This window comes from Plectropomus leopardus, chromosome 22 (assembly GCF_008729295.1).
Source record: "Plectropomus leopardus isolate mb chromosome 22, YSFRI_Pleo_2.0, whole genome shotgun sequence".
NCBI classification, from domain to species: Eukaryota; Metazoa; Chordata; class Actinopteri; order Perciformes; family Serranidae; genus Plectropomus; species Plectropomus leopardus.
The window spans coordinates 22,468,210-22,487,777 of NC_056484.1; the positions used below are offsets into that span (position 1 = coordinate 22,468,210).

Genomic DNA, 19,568 nt, shown 5'->3' on the forward strand with positions numbered 1-19,568 from the left:
TAGTAAATACCACTATTTTAAGCTCAGATGGTGTATTCTGAGAAAAGTATACATAATTTGCTCAAGGACCATGGGAAATTTTAAAATGAAATACAATTCCCATTTTTACAGTTTCTGGCTATGATATATGGTGTTACTTCATTAATTCTGCAGAATATTTTTAAAAATTAATCTGTTTTATTGTTATTTTTATTTTTTAGGAATGCCCGCCATTTTTTAGGAATGCCCGCCATTGGGCATGTGCAATGCCGGTCTACTGCACGCTCACTCTAATATGATGACATATTTAGTACTGTACATATTTTGTATAATATTTCTTGTAATTTTGTACCAAGGATTTCAGTTTTTAATGTTCATTCCTTATAATCACTTTGTGTCCTAATTCAAATCCATGTAGAGTTTTCAGTTTTCTTCAATCTCATATTTTATGCACCACTTAGGATGGCACAGTTATAATACCGTAATGCTTGCATAATGACAATAAAGTTCTTTAATCTTGAATTCTTTAAAGAAAGCATGCCTTGCCTTTATTTATTTATTTTTTTTAAAGGGCGGTAAAATAAATACACAATGCAGCTATCTGAAGTTGTATGATTATCCCTTAAGGCAAAGTGAAAAACAAAAACGAAATTATATTTGCCACCCCGTTTCTGCACCACTCTCTCCCCATTCACAAGTAAAGAACAGACCCTTAACAACCCAGACATAAAGAGAAGTTTGCAATATTGAACCTATTTGGTCCTGTTAATACAACCACGGTGTGACACTGGCGCCCCGTAGTGGACGTACCAGGCGCGGGGTGTTCGGTAATTTCCGACTTGAACCGTGTATATACGAAAGAGGCCGAGCTGAAGCGGAGCTGTCCGGAACATCCGGCTGTAGCTTCTCAACATAAACAGCAATGGCGGAGGCAGCAGCAGCGTCTACGGCGGCTTTACCAGTAACAGGAGCTTGGACCAAACACGTAACCTGCAGGTAAGACAAGACACACGACTATTAAAACACCGAAGATGGTTTTATCGCCTGTCGTTTGACACCATATTAGCGACGAAACGGTGACTGGCTCGCGACTGACAACAACGTCTTCCGAGGCTCAGCTGTTAGCTTAGCTGTTGCTAGCCAGACTACTGTGTTGTTATGTTCTGTGTGTTGTGGTATACAACAGACTGGTGTGGTGGGTTAGCTGCCAGCTTGTTAGCTCCATTTTCAACGATGAACTCGGCTAGCATTAATGCCAGTCGGACAAACAACTGTCATACAACAAAGTGACGAATCTCTTAACGGTAACTAGCTGTACAATTCAAAACTAGCTACCGTTAAAACAAGCTGTTTTAGGTGAATAGTTATCGAATTTATATCAACCTACAGGATTCAATGCACTTCCTAGGAGTTACACCCAAACTACATGAGCTAAAGTTATGATTTAAATTGCGTGTTTGGCCGTGCTAAGATTGGCTTTTCAACCCAATATGAAAGTGAAAGGGGACATTTACACACAGTTTTCCTGTAGCGGATTGTTAAGCTTCCATAAATTTACTTACTAATCAAAGTGTTGTTTAGCATGCCGATTTAAACATGATCAAATGTTTTAGCCAAATTTCAAGCATGACAGAAATTAATCTATTATTTCCACGACAATTTTGTGCTAATTTTGTGTTTTCAGATATTTCCTGCATGGTCTTTGCAAAGAAGGAGAGAACTGTCGATACTCCCATGATCTAACCAACAGCAAACCTGCAGCCATGATTTGCAAGTTCTTTCAGAAGGGAAACTGTGTGTTTGGGGATCGTTGCAGGTAAAGACACAACTAAAATCTTAAGTTATTTGAAATGCTATGTAACAGTGGAGCTGAAAAAGGCTTGGATGCTTGTTCTCAGCTTACATGTTTAAAGTCAGCTGCCCTCGGCCTAATAAAGTGCTCCCAGTTGTCTGGGGCATTATAACTTCCTTTCTAAAACTGGCCTCGCTCTCAGCCAGATGACAGCGCAGCAACTTGGCTGGCAGGGCTTCTCAGAAGTGTTGCAGCCGGCTCCTCAAGTGGATCTGACACCTGAGACTGCTGCTGCCTGATGTCAACATGGTGTTGGTCTGTGTTTATGGCAGCACTGTGTACATTCAAAGAAGAACACTCCCTCTTTTGTGGCATATAAGCATTGCTCTGCAGGATTAAATTGTGTAATATAAAATATGCGTGCGAGGCTTTGTCTTGAGTGTTTATGGAGCTAGTGTTATGTTCAACGTGTAAGCTTCCTCCTGGCTGTCTCAGCAGCGTCTTTGTTTTAGCTGAAAAAGGACAACAACTGATGTACACGCAGTACTATATTTGAACATTTAGTTATTTTTGGAGATAAAGATAAGTGTTGTCTCCATCTAAATGTGATAATTAGTACTGTTTTTATCTTAAAGGTCCCATATTAGCGTCATTTTTAGTGTAAGCTTTTTCTTGGCCGTGTCACCAGATGTCTTTGTTTAGGATGAAAGGACAATAATTGAAGAACATGCAGGAATATACTTGAGCATTTTGTTATTTTAGAGATAAAGATAAGTCTGCGCTGCGTCTGAATGGATAAATAGAGCTATTCGTATCTTAAAGGTCCAATATTATAATGATTTTCATGTCTATACTTGTGTATTTCTCTGTGAATTGTGCTCTTTGATATAAAGCACCACTGCTTTATATATAAAGATATGAAAATAGGATTTTTTTTACAATATGGAACTCTGCTGGACTGCAACTAACAATTCTTTTTTATCATTGATTCATCAGCAATTCATCATTACTAATCATTTTGATACAACAAAAATGAGTGCCTGTTATTAATGTGTTGATCATCTAATCTTTAAACATGCTGTTTTGTATTTAAATAAAACAGCTCCAAAAATAGAGAATCTATTTATGGCAGCAGATGTTTTAATCATGGTGGGCCACCACAAATAACTGAATGTGTAGGAAACCCTGTACTAATTTCTTTCTCAAATACGGGAAGAAGGCATTGCGCAAAGGAAGAAGAAATTACTCCCAAACTAGCAAGAAATTAGCAAACAGTATGAGAAAATTACCTGTTTTTTGTCTTTTTTTAAAAAAAAAAAAACTGGAAAGAACCGGGAAAATTTTAAAAAAAAAAATAAAGATAGTGTAATGTAATTTTTTAAACATAGTTTTAAATATGGAATTATGACATTTATAAATATAATTTCCCTAGCTTTTTTCCCCTAGACATTTTCCCTGGCTGTTTAAAAATCATTGTCTAAATCTACTAAATTCTTGCAATTTCTAACATTTTTTACCAGCTTGCTCAATACCTTTAGTTTCCTGTGTTTTTGAAAAAAATTGCACCACTTTGCTCCAGGTTCAAAGCTTTAAAATACAAGAAAAATTAGGTCGATACAGGTTTCAAATGGTTAAATGCCATTTTGAAATTAGCTATGCGACATGGATTCAAAAATATATATAATTCAAATCCATATCGCTTCAGCTTGTAAAAGGGCAGTTTGTACCATTTCATCAACCTATTAATAGTTAAAGGTGGTCTAGAGTACATTTTGTTTCGAAACCCATCTTTAGTCTTCCATCTGTGCCTGCTGATTTCCACTCTGCATCGTGCTTTGAAGATGCCGAGCAGTATTTCTTTGCAGTAAATGGGCTCTAACATGCAGTGGTATGGTCCTTTGAGGAGCGGATTAGGCTCCCAGACTGTTGCCAGGCTTGAATGTACCCAGACAGCAGCAGCCAGCTCGCTCAGACACTGTCTGCTCCTTGTCTGGCTCCAGGAGCATCCCCATAGTTACAGAGGCGCTCCGATGACCGACCCAAGCAGCAGCAGCAGCAGGGGCACAACACTAACTACTGCACTTGACAGTTTGTCTTAAGGAGTCTTTTTATTGCCTGTAGAGAGGCTTTCTCGGGTGTGTAGCACTGAGCTGTTGTTGATGTTTTGTTGTGTTGATAAGTCACATTCCTCCATCCTTGTGGTGGGGCTGCAGCGAGGAGGCTGTCCTCATTATTTCTGTGATCCCGTGGGGCCGTGCACCCTGTATTAAGAGTCTGGAGAAAGGCTCTCACTGTGGGGGTTTATTATGGTTGAATTCCCTGGGCTCTGTCTATTGTGATGGGCTCTGTCTCGCTCGCTCGCTCTGCCTTGGTGTCTCTCTGCCGCTCTCTCTCTCTCCTGCAGCCCCCAGGGCCAGACAGAGTGCACTGCAGCCTGCATGGCAATTGCATAACGCTCTCCGTCTCCCTCCTGCTCTGTTTCCCTGAGCCGCCCCCCTCCTCCTCCTCCTCCTGTGCTGTTGCTGGGTTCCCCAGGTTCATTCTGCTGCAGCACCCTCTTTGCTCATTTATTTATGCATAGCTCCAGCGGCCCTCCCCTCCCTGCTCGTCCAGCACTCCAGTGGCTCTCTGGGAACAGACTGGTTAACAGTGTGTAGTGATGGAGCTCACCATCATGGAGGAGGGTGTAGAAAAGATAGGTCAGGCGTTCCTTTTTATAAGGCTGTGCTCACAGGCTGTCATGGCCTCTTAAGCCAGGTACAGTCTACATGATATTACCCTGATAATAGCCCAACACAGCATTTCCAAAGTGTTGACAGTTAAGTGTTGCAAGCAACAATTGAGCTTTGTTTCCCGTGTAGTTTGACATAGTAGACGACAACTTGCAAATAAAAAATACGCCTAATGGAAACACAAAAAACAATTCCCATTTATCGTAAAAAGATTGTATTTCAGGAGGTCTGAAAAAGCTATATTTCGCAAAACTGCAATGGAAACACTTTTTTGGCTTGTATAGGTCACGCAGTGCTTTTGGTTTGTATAGGTCACGCAATGCTTTTGGTCTCGTTCTCCCCTAAGGCTCTCTCTCTCAGAGACACACACACAAAGCAGGGCTTTGGAAGAGCTCTGATCGCGACAATTTAGTCACACAAAGCTCACGCTGGTCACGTCTCTTTTGATTCTGTGATGCCGGCATGCTTTCTAAAATCACACACTGGAATGGCATGATGTCGCTGTTGTTTGGTGCTGTGTAAAAATGCAAAGTAGGCATAAAGAAGAGACCCTCTAGCAGCTCTATAGTGCCATCTCTGTGTAAAAATGGCATATGATATTGAGTTTGTCAGTCCAATGTAGTCAGTGTTGTGACTGAATCAGTATTGGATTTTTTATCCAGTATTTGCATCACTTTGATTAATCTGATTGCTATAGAGTTACTTATTGATTAATTCTAAAGGACTTAATATACAATGATATATATTAATATTGAGATATAAAATACATGCTCCCTGATTTAGGATTTTGTCAGTATCATCCACTGATAACGTGTGTTACTGTGACATTTTATCCTCAACATGGTAAACATAAAAGCCCACAGCCTGTTTCCATCCCATGTATTTGTGAGGGTCTCGGTAAACAACCTCATGACAGCTGAAGAAAAACAAGAGATGCTGATCCTAAATATAGCCTTTAGACTAGCTCTGCTCTGTGATTTACACATAAAAATATTCGCTCTCCCCCCACAAAAACCTTCATCTTTCTTCTTTTATCTTCCTCCATCTTTTCAAGGATATTTTGATATCAAGCATGTGATCACAGCAATTTGCAGTAATAACTTTCTGCTAGTTCTTTAATCAGAGAAGTCATAGGGGGACACAACGCATTCTGACAGAAGCCCCCGGCTAATCTGTGCAAGTGTACACACACTCTAATAGTTTGTTTTGTCATACAGACCAATTAAGCCTTGGGGACTGTTTAGTGCATTTTATGTATTTTGGCTGCATTCATGCATGTGATGTAAATTTTGGCAATATTGTTTATTTTTGTTTAATCTTGGAATTTCCAGCTCAGCTCCCACAATAAGTCTAAAACACACTGTTAAAACAAAATTCATACTGTTAAGTGCAAAAATCCCTTTAACAGTTTAAAATAGTAGTAGTAATAACAATAAAAATAAACTTTATTTGTATGGAGCTCAATGCAGTCCAACCTGCTTTTCAACAAAGAAATTACATGCACCAAGGGCTTCACATCAGAAGACATAATAAACCTGCAAGTAAAAATAAAATAAGAAAAATGTGAGCATTGTAAATCCATCTTTTCTCTTGTCAATGCCAATTGTATATTGTTAATGCTGAATAAAAATGTCTTAAAATTAAAATCAGAAGAGAATAGATTATAGATAGAATACATTTTCAGATGGATGAGACCCACTTGATAAAACTAGTAAAAGTAAGTTAAAAATGGGGGTAAAAAATAGAATGTACAGAAAGCATAACATGAAATGAAAAATAAAACCCATTGAGATAATATGAATGAAAATACAGCTAAAAATAGATTATAAAATTCAGTAAAATGCAATATTCTGAAGAGGTGCGAAAGTGCAAAGCACAATGCAAACCCATTAACCACACTTAAATATACTTATGAATAAAACACTATCAAACTAACAATTTTTGCATGATAAATAAAACCTAACCCAAAAACAACAATTAAACACTAAAGACAGTTACAGTACCAATAAGACAAAATCATTTTTTCGTTGGGATCAATAATTGTTTCCGTAACTCAGAAGAGACTCAGCCGTGAGATTTTTTTATTTTTTTTTTTTTAAGATTATTTTTTGAGGCTTTTATTGCCTTAAATTGGCAGGACAGTCTCAGGCGTAAAAGGGGCGGGGGGGGCACAACCTCAGCACATGGGGCGCCGCTCTATCCACTGAGCCACTAGGCACCACGGCAATCAGACATTTCTCCATAATCTGTTGAGGTGTGGCTCAGACCGTCAATGCAATGAAAACAGCTGGTTCACCTCAAGTCACCCTGGCAAGGTTCCAATAAGAGGCTAGCTTAGCTCGCTTACTTCAGGGCGTAACCTGCTTCGCTTTAATCAGCAGGTGAAGCAAAGCATTTACAGCAGTTACTCACAGACAAATAACCTAAGGTCTACTCACACTGCACTGCTATGTTTCACCTTATACTCTGTGCTGTGGTCGCTGCAGCCTCACGTCACCGGCACACACACACACACACACACACACACACACACACACACACTCACTCTCACTCACTCACTAGCTCTCTCTCTCCCTCTCTCAATTCACTTCACTTGAAATCAATTCAATATACATTATTGGCATGACTACTGCAAAATATACTGTTGGCAAAGCATTACATATTACATAAAGATTACACAATAATATATCAATACATATAGAGATTAATGTAAGTCTTCAGGTGTCTTTTACAGCATTCAGCTTTAACAAGTGTTTAAACCTATATAATGTGAGGCAATGAGAGAGAGAGAGAGCATAAATAAATAAATAAATAAATAAATAAATAAATAAATAACAAGGACAACAGCTAATTTTCTTTCTTTCTTTCTTTCTTTCTTTCTTTCTTTCCTTTGCTCATTTCAGGTAATATTACAATACAGTACAATATTGTACTAATTTCTTACTAATGTGTAGGTAATTTCTTGTTAAGTTGCTCATTGCTTTCTTCCCATGTTTTTGAAAGAAACCCAGCCAGTATTCTCAGGTTTCAAAGGGTTCATTTAAAAAGCATGTACATTAAATTGTGTTCCCAGCTGCAACATGCAGAAACCTGTTCTCTGCCAGCTGCACTGTAGAGCAGTCGTCTCCTTTAAGTAATCCTATGAGTCATTCCTCTGGGAGAGTTTTCTCATTTCTTGTTTTTTTTTTCATTTTCAGAATTTCAGTTTCTCTGATTTCACAATAGGTACAAAGTCTTTTTGATTGTTCTTGCCATTCTCTCTTACGGCAGCCAGTTTATGCTCACTGAGTGTGTATTTAGTCAGGGTTTGTCTTTTTATGGGATGTTTGATTTGTGTTAGATATTGGACCAATTGGAATTCTCTGTCTAATAAATTGTAGGGTTCTAATTGTTGTATTGATTGGATTTGTTTTTGCCATTAATTGAAATATTTTGATTTATTACCTTTGCTAAATTGTTTTAATTGTGGAATGGGAATTATTTTATTAGAGGAGGAATTGACCCGGTTCTGCTCTGCATCAACTTGCAGAATTCAAGATAGATTTTTTTTTAACTTGGTTTTAGTCCCAATGTTCTTTAACTCTTTGAAACCTGGATTGGCACCACTATTCTTGTGCTGCGTTCAGAGTCAGATGACTTTCACAAGCTGTTAAATAGCTTGTGAAAGGTGTCAGACTCTGAACGCAGCACAAGCACCTTTGAGATCTGTGCAAATTGGTTTGTTCTCTTTTGAAAACATAGGGGGAAAGGCAATGAGACACTTGGCAAAAAAAAGGAGGGAAACTTGAAAAAAGATCAGGGAAAATTTTTCAGAAAACAGCATATAGAATTGTTATAGAATTAATTGAATAATTATATATTTGAAAGAAAAATGTATATCATTTATTTATTTTATTTTTTTTAATTTTCATCACTTTTTCAGGTTTTTTTCCCTGTTTGTTTTTATTCTTGCCTTATATTTGGGTGATTTTCTGGTTATTGTTCCTGAATTTCTTGCGAATTTTTGGGCCGTGTCTTGTTAAGTTGCTCATTGCCCTCTCCCTACTTTTGAGTTTCAGAGAGCCACTTAATGTGCCCCAAACTTCACCTCCATGGAGAATAATTGGTTCAAACATGATTTTTCTAAAACTGTAATCTCTTCTCTCCCTCTTATATCACACAGTCTAGCACTGAAATCTGTGCTATGATTTGATCTTGTAGGTACCAGCCGTAAAGGAACATTTGCCATATTGGTACCAGGTTTTGGTCTCTAGCATTAGTCTTAAGTTGTGTTTTATGATTGTCATTAGCTCTGGTTTGGCTGTTCATATTTCAGCCTGTCTGCTGCAGATTGTCCTGCTTATTGCTGTAATTCCTCCATTAGCGTTGTGGGACAGTCGATCATTGGCACTGTACCAACCCTGTTTCTGTGTGCTTCCTCAGGTTTGAACACTGTAAACCAGCAAAGAACGAGGAGTTGCCAGCCCCCCAGACGCTGCCGCTGCCCTCTGTCTCGCTGGCCGGCTCGTCAGACCCAGAACCCAGTGGGCCGACACCTGGTTCAGGAGCGCAGGACTGGGTCAACGCTGCTGAGTTCGTTCCAGGACAGCCGTACTGTGGACGGGGTGAGGGACCAGCAGAGATTAGGACAAATTTGATGAATGGTGATACTCACACTTAACCCAAATTTCACACTCAAACGTATTATATTGTCACATTTGATGTTGCATGGCAAGTGTTAATTAATTTTCATTAATTGAAAAATAAGGTGAATGTAAGGCAAGATATTTGAGTTTTCCAGAAAAGTCAACTCATCAGGAAACTTGATGACTAAAGAGCAGTCCTCTCTGACAGCATTATTTCAAGTCTCTCTTGGGTGTTGTTGATGTCTATCACTCATTTGTCTCATGGAACAGATTCATCTTCATCAGGCAAAGCAGGGTTTTGTTTTTTTAATCTGACTATTGAGTTCAGCCAAGTGATTAAGTTTGTTGTGCTGGGTTTGGAAATGTAGAATATATTAATTTTTACTGTACTTTTCACTACAGGAACCGATGCACCAGCAAGTGCCATTTAAAAACCCCAAACTTTTAGCCATGTAAACAACAGAAAATAGAAAACAAAAACAAATGCTTATAATCGAAAAAAGACAGAACTACAGTTAAGTCCAGGCTTTGTTGAGTATATAAGCAATGGGGGAAATACAAGTGGAGTATGGTCACTTTATGTCACCTCTGGTTCGTACTGGTGGTGCTAATGCAAACATTAAAAAAGCCATTGAAGGTATGTAGTTCTTGATGGAGCTCCACATTGGACAGGTCTTGTCAGGGAGTTCCCGGAAGTTTTTTATCAGAAAACAAGTTATATACCTTTTTATGTCTCAGCGTTGGTGATAACAGAGGCAGGAGACCTGCGTTTTTTGGGTGGTCCATTCTTCAATCCATCTGTACTTACATATTTTCCACATAGCTTCCACTGTGGATAGGGTTCATCCACTGTCACGTGATGCAAAAATGCAGAGCAGCTCGAAATTTGACTGTTCAATTCGGTTGTTCAAGTTTTGAGGCCTGTCTCAACAGTTAAAGTGTCCTTAGATCAGGTTCTACTCATTTGAAAAAGAAGACATTTGTTCGTTTTTGTTTCCATAACCGTGGCACCAAATAGTAGTCGAAATGTTTCTCTGTGCAGCCGAGCCAGTGAAGGTGGAGAGCTCGGTCCCTCTCATCGAGGAGTTCGACAGCGAGGCGTCACAGGACAACAAAGAGTTGAGGAAGCAGCTCTGTCCGTACGCAGCTGTCGGAGAGTGTCGCTACGGAATCAACTGTGCCTATCTCCACGGCGATGTGTGTGACATGTGCGGCCTCCAGGTGCTCCACCCCACCGACAACACCCAGCGCTCCGAGCACACAAAGGTAACCATCACAGAAACAACCTGCTGCTGGGTTAGGGCCACTGCCCCACTCTCACTTTACCTGGAATATTCTGGATTTATTGAAGGTGGATTATCAAGCCATTTCAACCAGTGAAATGTTATGTACACTGATCTTTGCTAATCAGAAAAGGAGGGAGGAAAGATGTTATAATAAATTTGTTGAATGCGTCATTTGCACCAGTGTGCCCTTAATTTTCACTTGCACACTTGCATCCAGTGTGTAGGATTTATTTGGCATCTAGTGGTGAGTTTGTAGAACTGAAAGTTCTTCTGTGTGTCGGGCTTGACTGATGTGAAAACATGAATGGCACTATCTAGAGCCAGTGTGTGATTTGTTTGTTCTGGGCTGCTGTAGAACAACATTGCAAACTCCATGGAAGAGAACCCGCGCTGTGTGCAGATATATAAACAGCTCATTCCAAGTTAATGAACACAACACTTCTTAGTTTCAGGTGATTATAAACCAAAACTTGAGTGATATTTTCGAAATGTTGATAAAACACAATTGTGAGATGACTGTGTTTCCACTGAGTGATGTTCTGAGACTTCTCCTCAGGTGATAACATTCCAACAAGCATGGTGATGGACGTTCAAAACGTTAGCAGCTTTATTTCTATTGCAGCCACCACACTAGCCATCATTATTTCCAATCCAAGGCCATGTAGGCGTGTTATGGAGCCATAATGGAAAGGCGAGCCCCTTATACGTGGGAGTGGCCACGTATGAGGGATTTCTGGGGGCTGATTTCACAGAGGAATTGTGGATTCAAAACTTCCAGATGATCGCAAAACTTTTGAAGAGTTATGTGATGCAGTAACAGCTCTTGTAGGTCCTGCTGCATCATGAGGGAGCCAGTTCCTACTGACAAGCACATAGCCATAGCATCATGTGACCTAGAAAAGCCAAAAAAGTGTTTCCATTGCAGTTTTAAAATCGCCTGAAATACCACCTCATTCAAGTGTAAAAATTTTATTTTGCAATAAATGGGAGTCTTTCCATTTGGCATATTTTGTATTCACAATTTTAATTTGTATAATTTGAGGGTAAATGCTAACCCACCATCTCACGTGTCCATAGTGAGTTTATTTTGTCCTACCATCCTGAGGATAAATAAGATAAACTGTATTTTTGTCCCAAACCTGTTTTCTGTAGTCCCCGGGAGCAGAAGGAGGCCGTTAGTGTTGAGCTGGGTTTTTTTAGCCTGCGCAAAATTGATGTGACACAACAGAAAAGCATCGGCACAGCCTGTCTGCAAAAATTTACAGACAGGCTCCCAGCAGTCATCAAATGGATGTTCGGCTGATAAATCAGTGCATCCCTAAACACATCTCCTGGGAATCCACACTTGCAGTTACGGTTAGTCAGCGCAGTGTGCTGTTGAAGCAAAACTTGAGCCAGGTTTGCTGAGCAGGAGCATCAGAGCAGCGGTCTCATTTAACCTAAAAAGAGCAGGCTGCGTTTTCTGCTGCTCGTCTGAACACAGTTTTAAACATTAGACGTGCAGTGAAATTTGTTCTCTCAGCTGCTTTTCTTCTGTTAAAGTATCTGAGGACCCCCTGGTTAAAATGGAGAAAAGGCCTCAGTATATTGCTTTAACTCTTTCCTCTCCCAGGCGTGCATCGAGGCCCACGAGAAAGACATGGAGATTTCATTTGCCATCCAACGCAGCAAGGACATGATGTGCGGCGTGTGTATGGAGGTGGTGTTCGAGAAGGCCAACCCAAGCGAGCGCCGCTTCGGCATCCTCTCCAACTGCAGCCACTGCTACTGTCTAAAGTGCATCCGCAAGTGGAGGAGTGCCAAGCAGTTTGAGAGCAAAATCATCAAGTGAGTCACTTACACGAGGAAAAGTGGGCCTGCATCTCTCTCAGGGGGCACGAGTTTCAGTCTTGAGTTACTTGAGTTCTCTTGAGTTACAGTCTGTAACTCTGAACTATTTTCTGTCTAACACCCGCTAACCATATCACCGCAATTTGACAGTACTAACAGGCGACGGCCTCCAAATGACACAGACTGTGTCCTTGATTAAAATGACAGATTTCTTTGGGCTTGAACATTGTTGGAAACTTTTGGATGATGTAAGTACAAAGTCAACAAAATCTGTAAAATGTGTCTATTCATTTTTAGGCATTGTAACACAGAAAAGTTACGTATTTTATCTTTAATAAAACACAAATCTCGAGAAAAAAATCAGCTTTTTTAAAATTTCTATGGACTCTTTCCACCACTTGTGTTCTTGTCTCCTCAGGTCGTGCCCAGAGTGTCGAATCACATCCAACTTTGTCATCCCAAGCGAGTACTGGGTGGAGGACAAGGAGGACAAGCAGAAACTCATCCAGAAATACAAGGACGGCATGGGGTACGCACACGTTACACACATCCATGAACTCACTACACAAACTGCTGCGCTCGAAGCTTTATTTCTACCAACTGCTTTGTGTCTACTGTTGGAAACAACAAACCGAAAACAGGGACACAATTCATGCAGTTTATCATTGAAGCTGAAGTTGAGTTTTCCTCCCTGCAGGAAGGAGCAGACAGTTTGAATAGAAAGCTGTTGTGGGTGGATGTGACGAGTGGGATGGTGAATGTGTGGGAGTGGGCGGTGATTGTGGGAAGCGGGCGGATGCATGATTGAGAAAACTATTTGATGCAGAGCTCGACACTTCAAAACACAACAGAAAATTTGGCATCCATTTGAAAAGTGGATGATGGATTGGTATAGCTTGATGCCTACGGTGTGCTTTTAGTCAGTCAGTCACAATAACTACTGTTGTCGGAAGATATATTGTTATGAAAATATAAAAGCATAATAATATAAGTACACCTGTTCAAAGAGCAATCAACTTTAAATGTTTTAACCGTCTGAAACTTTAAACCTTTGAGCCAATTGGTGCAATTTCTTTCAAAAACATGGTAAAAAGACACAGAGCAACTTGATAAAAATTGCAAGAAATAACTACATTTAGAAAAAAAAAAAAAAATTTAAGAAGCTAGGGAAAATATCCAGGTGAGAAGAAATGGGAAAAAAGGCTAGAGAAAAACTGTATCTATAATTATCATAATCACATATTTAAAATTATGTTACTTTTTTTCCAGGTCATTCCTTTTTTTCTTTTTTAATTCTTTTTTTTCCAGATAATTTTCTTGTACTTTTTACTAATTTCTAGTTAATTTTTGGATCATTTCCTAATAATATCATTTATTGTCATTTTGAGACCATTCTTGTCATGGATATGATCATATAAATGCATAAAAATATAAGCACACCAGTTTAAAGAGCAATCCACTTTTATTTCTTAACCCTTTGAAACGTGGAGCAACATCACTTTCCTTGTTCTGCTTTCAGATGCCTTTCACAAGTATTTCAACTAAACTTGAGCCAGTTGGTGCAATTTCTTCCAAAAACATTGTAAAAAAAAAAAAAAAGGGCTCTAAGCAACTTGGTAATAAATGTTTCATAAATTGCAAGAAATAAGTAGATTTAGAACATTATTTTTAAAAAAGGTCCAGGGGAAAAAAATAAAAAAAATCTAGGGAAAAACTATATTTGTAATTATCATAATTACATATTTAAAACTATGTCAAAAAAATTTTTTTTTCCCAGGTAATTTCTGTGATTTTCTTTTCTTTTTCCTTTTTTCCCTTTTTATTTATTTATTTTTTTTTAGGCGATTATCTTTTACTTTTTTACTGATTTCATGCCAATTTTGGAGTCTCTTCTTCTTAAAAACCATAATTATTGTAATTACTTAAAACTTAATTACAAAAATATTATTTTCAGGCACTTCTTTGAAATTCTTGGGTTTTTTTGTTTGTTTACTTTCTTTTTCTTTTCTTAAACTAATTTTCGGGTTATTTTCTTGTATTTTTAAAAATAATTTCGGGTTTAAGACTATTCAGACATCGAATATGAAAAAAAAAAATTAACATGTATTTTAAGAATGTACTAAACACCTGTTAAAATATACATTAAAGTATATATACAATTCTAGATTGGAGGTCAGCAAAATGATGGAAGTCATGCCCATATGTGGTGTGATAAGACAATATCATCATGACAGGCTTCTATAGAATCACTGAGACAGTCTCACTTTGTGTTTGTCTTCTCTGGCTTCCTTTTTGTTTCCTCCAGGAGTAAACCGTGTCGATACTTTGACGAGGGCCGCGGGACGTGTCCTTTCGGCTCAAATTGCTTCTACAAGCACGCCTTTCCCGATGGACGGCTGGAGGAAGCTCAACCACAGCGAAGACAGACAGGCTCCAACAGCAGGAATCGGGTAATAGCTCACACTAAAATCCTGTCACAAGTGCTACTGAGATTGTCATGGTTTTTCTGACAGCCAAAGGTTTCTTTAAAGACTGCTGTCACTGTTGATAAAAGGAACCCCAGCGCCTGTGCTGCAGCACCCTCTGCTGGACATGGGAAGTAGAAAGCAGGATAACATAAAGGGTGCAAAAAGTTTAAAAAGTTCAAAATGCACACATTTATATACATGTTCAGTGCAAACACTGAACAGAGGAATGTCCACACACTTCAGCTCCCTTTGCAGATTCTTCATTGAGATACTCACAAACCCAGTGACGTTACATCTCCTCTTCATACTTAACAAACGATAAAGGCCTCGGTCACATGACCGCATCAACTGTGTATCAATTCAACACCTCAAATAGTCTTTACATATGTACATACATATACAGTCATATTATTTTGTAAAAAAAAGAACACAAGACAGAATATATGCTGTGAGGTACTTTTCTATATTTCTATGATACTATATACAGTCTTTTTTTAAAAAAAAGTTTAAGAGTGGCCATAAAAAAACATGTCTGAGGCGTAACGCAAGACAGAAATCCTGCCTTAAATACTGCCTTACCTAAAAGGTTGTGTATTTATGGAGCCTGTACAGTGGCTTGCAAAAGTATTCACCCCCCTTGGGGTTTTTCCTATTTCTTTGCATTACAACCTGTAATTTAATTGATATTGTTGGGATTTTTTGTAATGAACCTACACAAAATAGACAACTTTGGCGAAATTAAATGAAAAAAAATAAGCTGTTTTTTTTTTTTAATTCTGTAAAATAAAGAACTTGAAAGTGGTGTATGCATATGTATTCACCTCCTCTGCTATGAAAGTCCATAATAGGACCTGGTGCCACCAATTACCTTCAAAAGTCACAATTTGTTAAATAAAGTCCACCTGTGTTCAGTCTAAGTGTCACATGATCTTAGTGTTAATACATTTTTTTTTTGGCCAAAAATGCTTTCACAAACATATTTCAGCCTGTTGAAACCTGAGCTATTTGATTGAATTTCTTGCCAAAAAAATGTGACGAAGATAATGGACAATTTAAAAAGACATGGCCTACAAATTTTGCAAGAAATTAAGAAAATCTTATTATTTTCAGGTAAGAAAATTACCTGAAAATAAGCATAAAATAGGGTTTAAAAAAAAAAGAAAGTGCTGAAAATTGAAAAGAAAATGTATATGTATACATTTTTTTCTGCAACAGCTTTAAATATATAAATATAATATAAAATAAATATATAATTGTAATATTTATGAAGTTTTTTTCTCTCAGTTTTTTCCCTTTTTTAAAAATAATTTATATATATATATATACATATATATACACACACACACACACACACACACACATACATACATACATATACATATATTATATATATATATATATATATATATATATATATATATATATATATATATATATATATATATATATACATATATAAAATAAATTTTCCAGCCATTTTCTTTTCACCTTTTACTAATTTCTTGCAATTTAAGGGACTTCTTGTCAAGTTGCTCACTGACTTTCTTCCTGTGTTTTTGCGAGAAATCAAACCAATTTACTCATGTTTCAAAGGTTAAGTATCTTATAAAAAAGCACTACTAGAAAACTGATGTCGATCCAGGTCACAAAGAGTTAACTGTGAAACAAGACCATTGTTATCAGTGTGGTGCGTGCGTTTTGGTAGTTGTAAGTTTTCTACCTTGAGCAAAAGGGAACAACATAGTCTCTTTGTTTTCTCTGGTCGTGTAGCGCCTTTTTTCAAAAGTATTTGCATCTTTCTGCTACATTGACCACCTAGTTTTTTAAAAAAAGATCATCGTCACAGCAGCAAAATACTTCTTTAAATCAAGATTACCAGGTTATAAAAGTTATGAACTGTTAAATCAAAATCTTGAACTGTTGAACATTATCAGACACTCAGTCAAAAGTTTGGCTTTCTAAGTCAAAATGGCAAATCAAATGAGGAGTCGACAGATTATTGGCCTGGACGATTATTGAGGCCGATATTTGACATTTTACATTAGTTGTGTCAGTGTTTCATGTTTAATGATCGCTGATCAAATTAATTAATTAGAAAAAGCAAAAAAAAAAAAGTCAGCATGTTAGGAACTTTTACTTTGTAAAAACCTCAGGGAGCATTTTTTATTTATTCATTTTTATTAAAGTTTTCACTTGACTTTATAAAAGAAAAAGTTGCTAGGAACTTGATCTATATGATCTATACGGGTTTTTTTTTTTCAGTTTTAATTCAACAAGTTTTGTGTTGGAGTTTGTTATATTCCAACTTCTAAATACTGAAAGAAAGGTGTTCATTTTTATTGTGAATGTGTATCAGTAAATATTGGTTATGGTCTCATTAATTACTAATAATTGGCATTGGTATTGGCCCTGAAAAAACAATATCAGTCGACCCTAAACCAAATCAAAAATTTCTGACAGAGACATAATTTTGAGATAGGAAGTGTGAATTATCTTAAAAGATTGATTTCTGTCACAATTTTGACTAATAAGGTTTAAATTTAAATCAAAATTCTAAATTAAATTTTTCATTTCGTCATTTTTGACATTTTGTCTATTCTTTTTTTTCTGGCACAACTGGGTTTCCGTCTCTAGAACAGTGTTTGCTTTTACTGCTGCATCTGGTAAAGTTCTTGTCCCCAAAAGTACGTTTCTGTTTTAAAATTAAAACCCTCTCTCGTTTCTTCCCAGAACTCGAGGCGAACACCGCTGTGGGACATCTTTGACGAGCGGGAAAGCACCGACTCCTTCGACAACGAGGATGAGGAGATGGTGACGTTTGAGCTGAGCGAGATGCTCCTCATGCTGCTCGCAGCAGGAACCGACGACGAGGTGACAGATTCAGAGGATGAATGGGACTTGTTTCACGAGGAGCTGGACGATTTCTATGAGATTTACCTATAGCATCCCCACCCACAACCCCCCCACCCTGTCCCCCATGTATACTAGACACTAGAATGGACTGTCTTGTGCGAGTGATGGACAGTAGCTTTTCCCCTCCCCCCCGTATTGTGGCAGTGCCTTTAAGCAGGCCATTAATAAATGAACTTATAAAAGGTTAAAAAAAAAATAAAAAATTCCAGCAAGTCAGTGCGCTCGTGCTAAACATTTTTCTAGACATCTATCCTCGTGGGTCTATCTTGTGCGGTTCATGTGAAAAAGGAAAAATAATAAAACGATAAAAAGAGCTCAATATAAGATTTAACAGAAATTATAACTTTCTTCAAATATTGCTAATAAACATTGTCAAGTTTCTTTGTGGGTGTGGGTTTGACTTGTTTATCATCTACCCAGGTGTTAATACGTACTTCTGAGACTCTGAGGATGCACTCGAACTTACTCCGCACCATTTACTGTAATCGTGATGGGCATGTTGTAAGATTTTACATAACTTTTTTTTTTTTCTTTATTAAAGCTGCTGATAGCCAATATATTGTGCTGATGTTTAATACATATACCATAATCATTTCCATGTTGTAATGAAAAATAATAACTCTGTCCCCTTTTTTTCAGGGTCAAAAAAGTCTTTCGTGAGACATTTTTATGAGTATGGAACACCAACTGTCCTTCAGAGCCCAAACGGTGACACTGCTGTCAGGTTTGACCTCCAGCTCTGAGCTGTCTTTGTAACCCGGACATTTCATACACTGAGCAGCTCATACGATTTTATAACTTCAACTTCTCAGGCACTTTTTTTTCATAGGCTGATCTACAGCTGTAGGATTTAAACTGAAATTTCTCAAGCACACAGATGCTGGCTTCACACTAAACAATTTTTTGAGCAATTTCACTGTCCACACAAATTTTCAGCGTCGGGATAACATGAGAGTAAGGTGGTCCCTCCAGGATTTCACAATGTTGCAATAGCAACCTTATTATTTAATTATTTTTCAGGCGCAATGCAGATCATTCATAGCAAGTTATTTCAATAAAACTGCTCAGACAGTACATCACATTTTAAGGTCTAAAATAAATGTTCAGGGAATTAAAATGCTAACTATATTATTATTAATAATCCAAAAGAAAGAAAAAGAAAAACAGCAAATTGAAATATACATAATTATATTGTCATCAAAGGATGAAGATGAGTAGACTTCTGTAGCCTTCTCCCCTTCTAAAAAATTCATGAAGCGCCCCTGCAATCACAACACTATATTGCCCAGTCAGTGCAACTTTACCGCAGATTTGACTATTTAGAATGGGTAAAATCTAATTTCACTGTAGAGCTGCAAGCAGCATATTGATACGCTCATCCTTTCTCTCTGTTTTACATGAGACTGCTGCCGGCCTGTGACAGAGACACACACTGTGACAGGAATAACTTAGCATTACACAGCTAACATTACCCGATGGGTTTAATGACAGAGTCGAGGCGTTTCGCTGTCGATGTGAGGCTGGTCAAAGCCATGAAACAGCACAGTGTCCAGTGTTCGCTGCTGCTGCTTCACCAGGAGCAGATGGTGAACAATCTCCAAAGCAATAAGTGTTAGTCCTACATATGGTGACCCTGCAAGATCCCCAGTATTTGAGAACTCTTTTCTCAGGGACCGTTTACACGGCAACAGTTCTTGCATTATAATTCTAAGGTGACGAAAAGTTATTCATATATTCATATTTGTGACAACTTAGTAGTTCTTTCTTTCTTTTAGTTAGGCATTTTTGGATGTTATTTTTAGAAAACAAAAAGGTCTGTCATTTTTGTTATTTGAACTGATAAACTTTGAAGCTCAGTATCTCAAAACTGTTGAGAATGCAGATACAATCTTATAATTCTAAGGTGGCATTTTGTTGCGGTTTGTTCACAGGTTAACGGTATT

General features: G+C 37.9%; 1 protein-coding gene across 2 annotated transcripts; it reads left to right on the forward strand.

Annotated features, from left to right (window-relative positions):
- The first annotated feature begins 872 nt into the window (after window positions 1-872).
- Window positions 873-18,182, forward strand: mkrn1 (makorin, ring finger protein, 1). 2 transcript variants are annotated; one of them, XM_042511307.1, is made up of 8 exons: window positions 873-975; window positions 1,664-1,795; window positions 8,926-9,146; window positions 10,171-10,394; window positions 12,027-12,241; window positions 12,663-12,773; window positions 14,550-14,694; window positions 17,443-18,182. In XM_042511307.1, the coding sequence occupies exons 1-8, from the start codon at window positions 902-904 to the stop codon at window positions 17,653-17,655; spliced, it is 1,335 nt and encodes a 444-aa protein (XP_042367241.1). In that variant the 5' UTR covers window positions 873-901; the 3' UTR covers window positions 17,656-18,182. The 2 variants fall into 2 exon arrangements, with proteins under 2 accessions (XP_042367241.1, XP_042367242.1); XM_042511308.1 differs by having other exon boundaries at window positions 8,926-9,107.
- The last annotated feature ends 1,386 nt before the right edge of the window (window positions 18,183-19,568 follow it).

What these genes read in the sequence shown, in the direction of transcription:
- mkrn1 (XM_042511307.1), top strand. Translation starts at nt 902, where the DNA reads ATGGCGGAGGCAGCAGCAGCGTCTACGGCGGCTTTACCAGTAACAGGA. An exon ending in ACCAAACACGTAACCTGCAG is followed by an intron (nt 976 to 1,663) that starts GTAAGACAAGAC and finishes TTGTGTTTTCAG; the next exon opens with ATATTTCCTGCATGGTCTTT. An exon ending in TAGGACAAATTTGATGAATG is followed by an intron (nt 9,147 to 10,170) that starts GTGATACTCACA and finishes TTCTCTGTGCAG; the next exon opens with CCGAGCCAGTGAAGGTGGAG.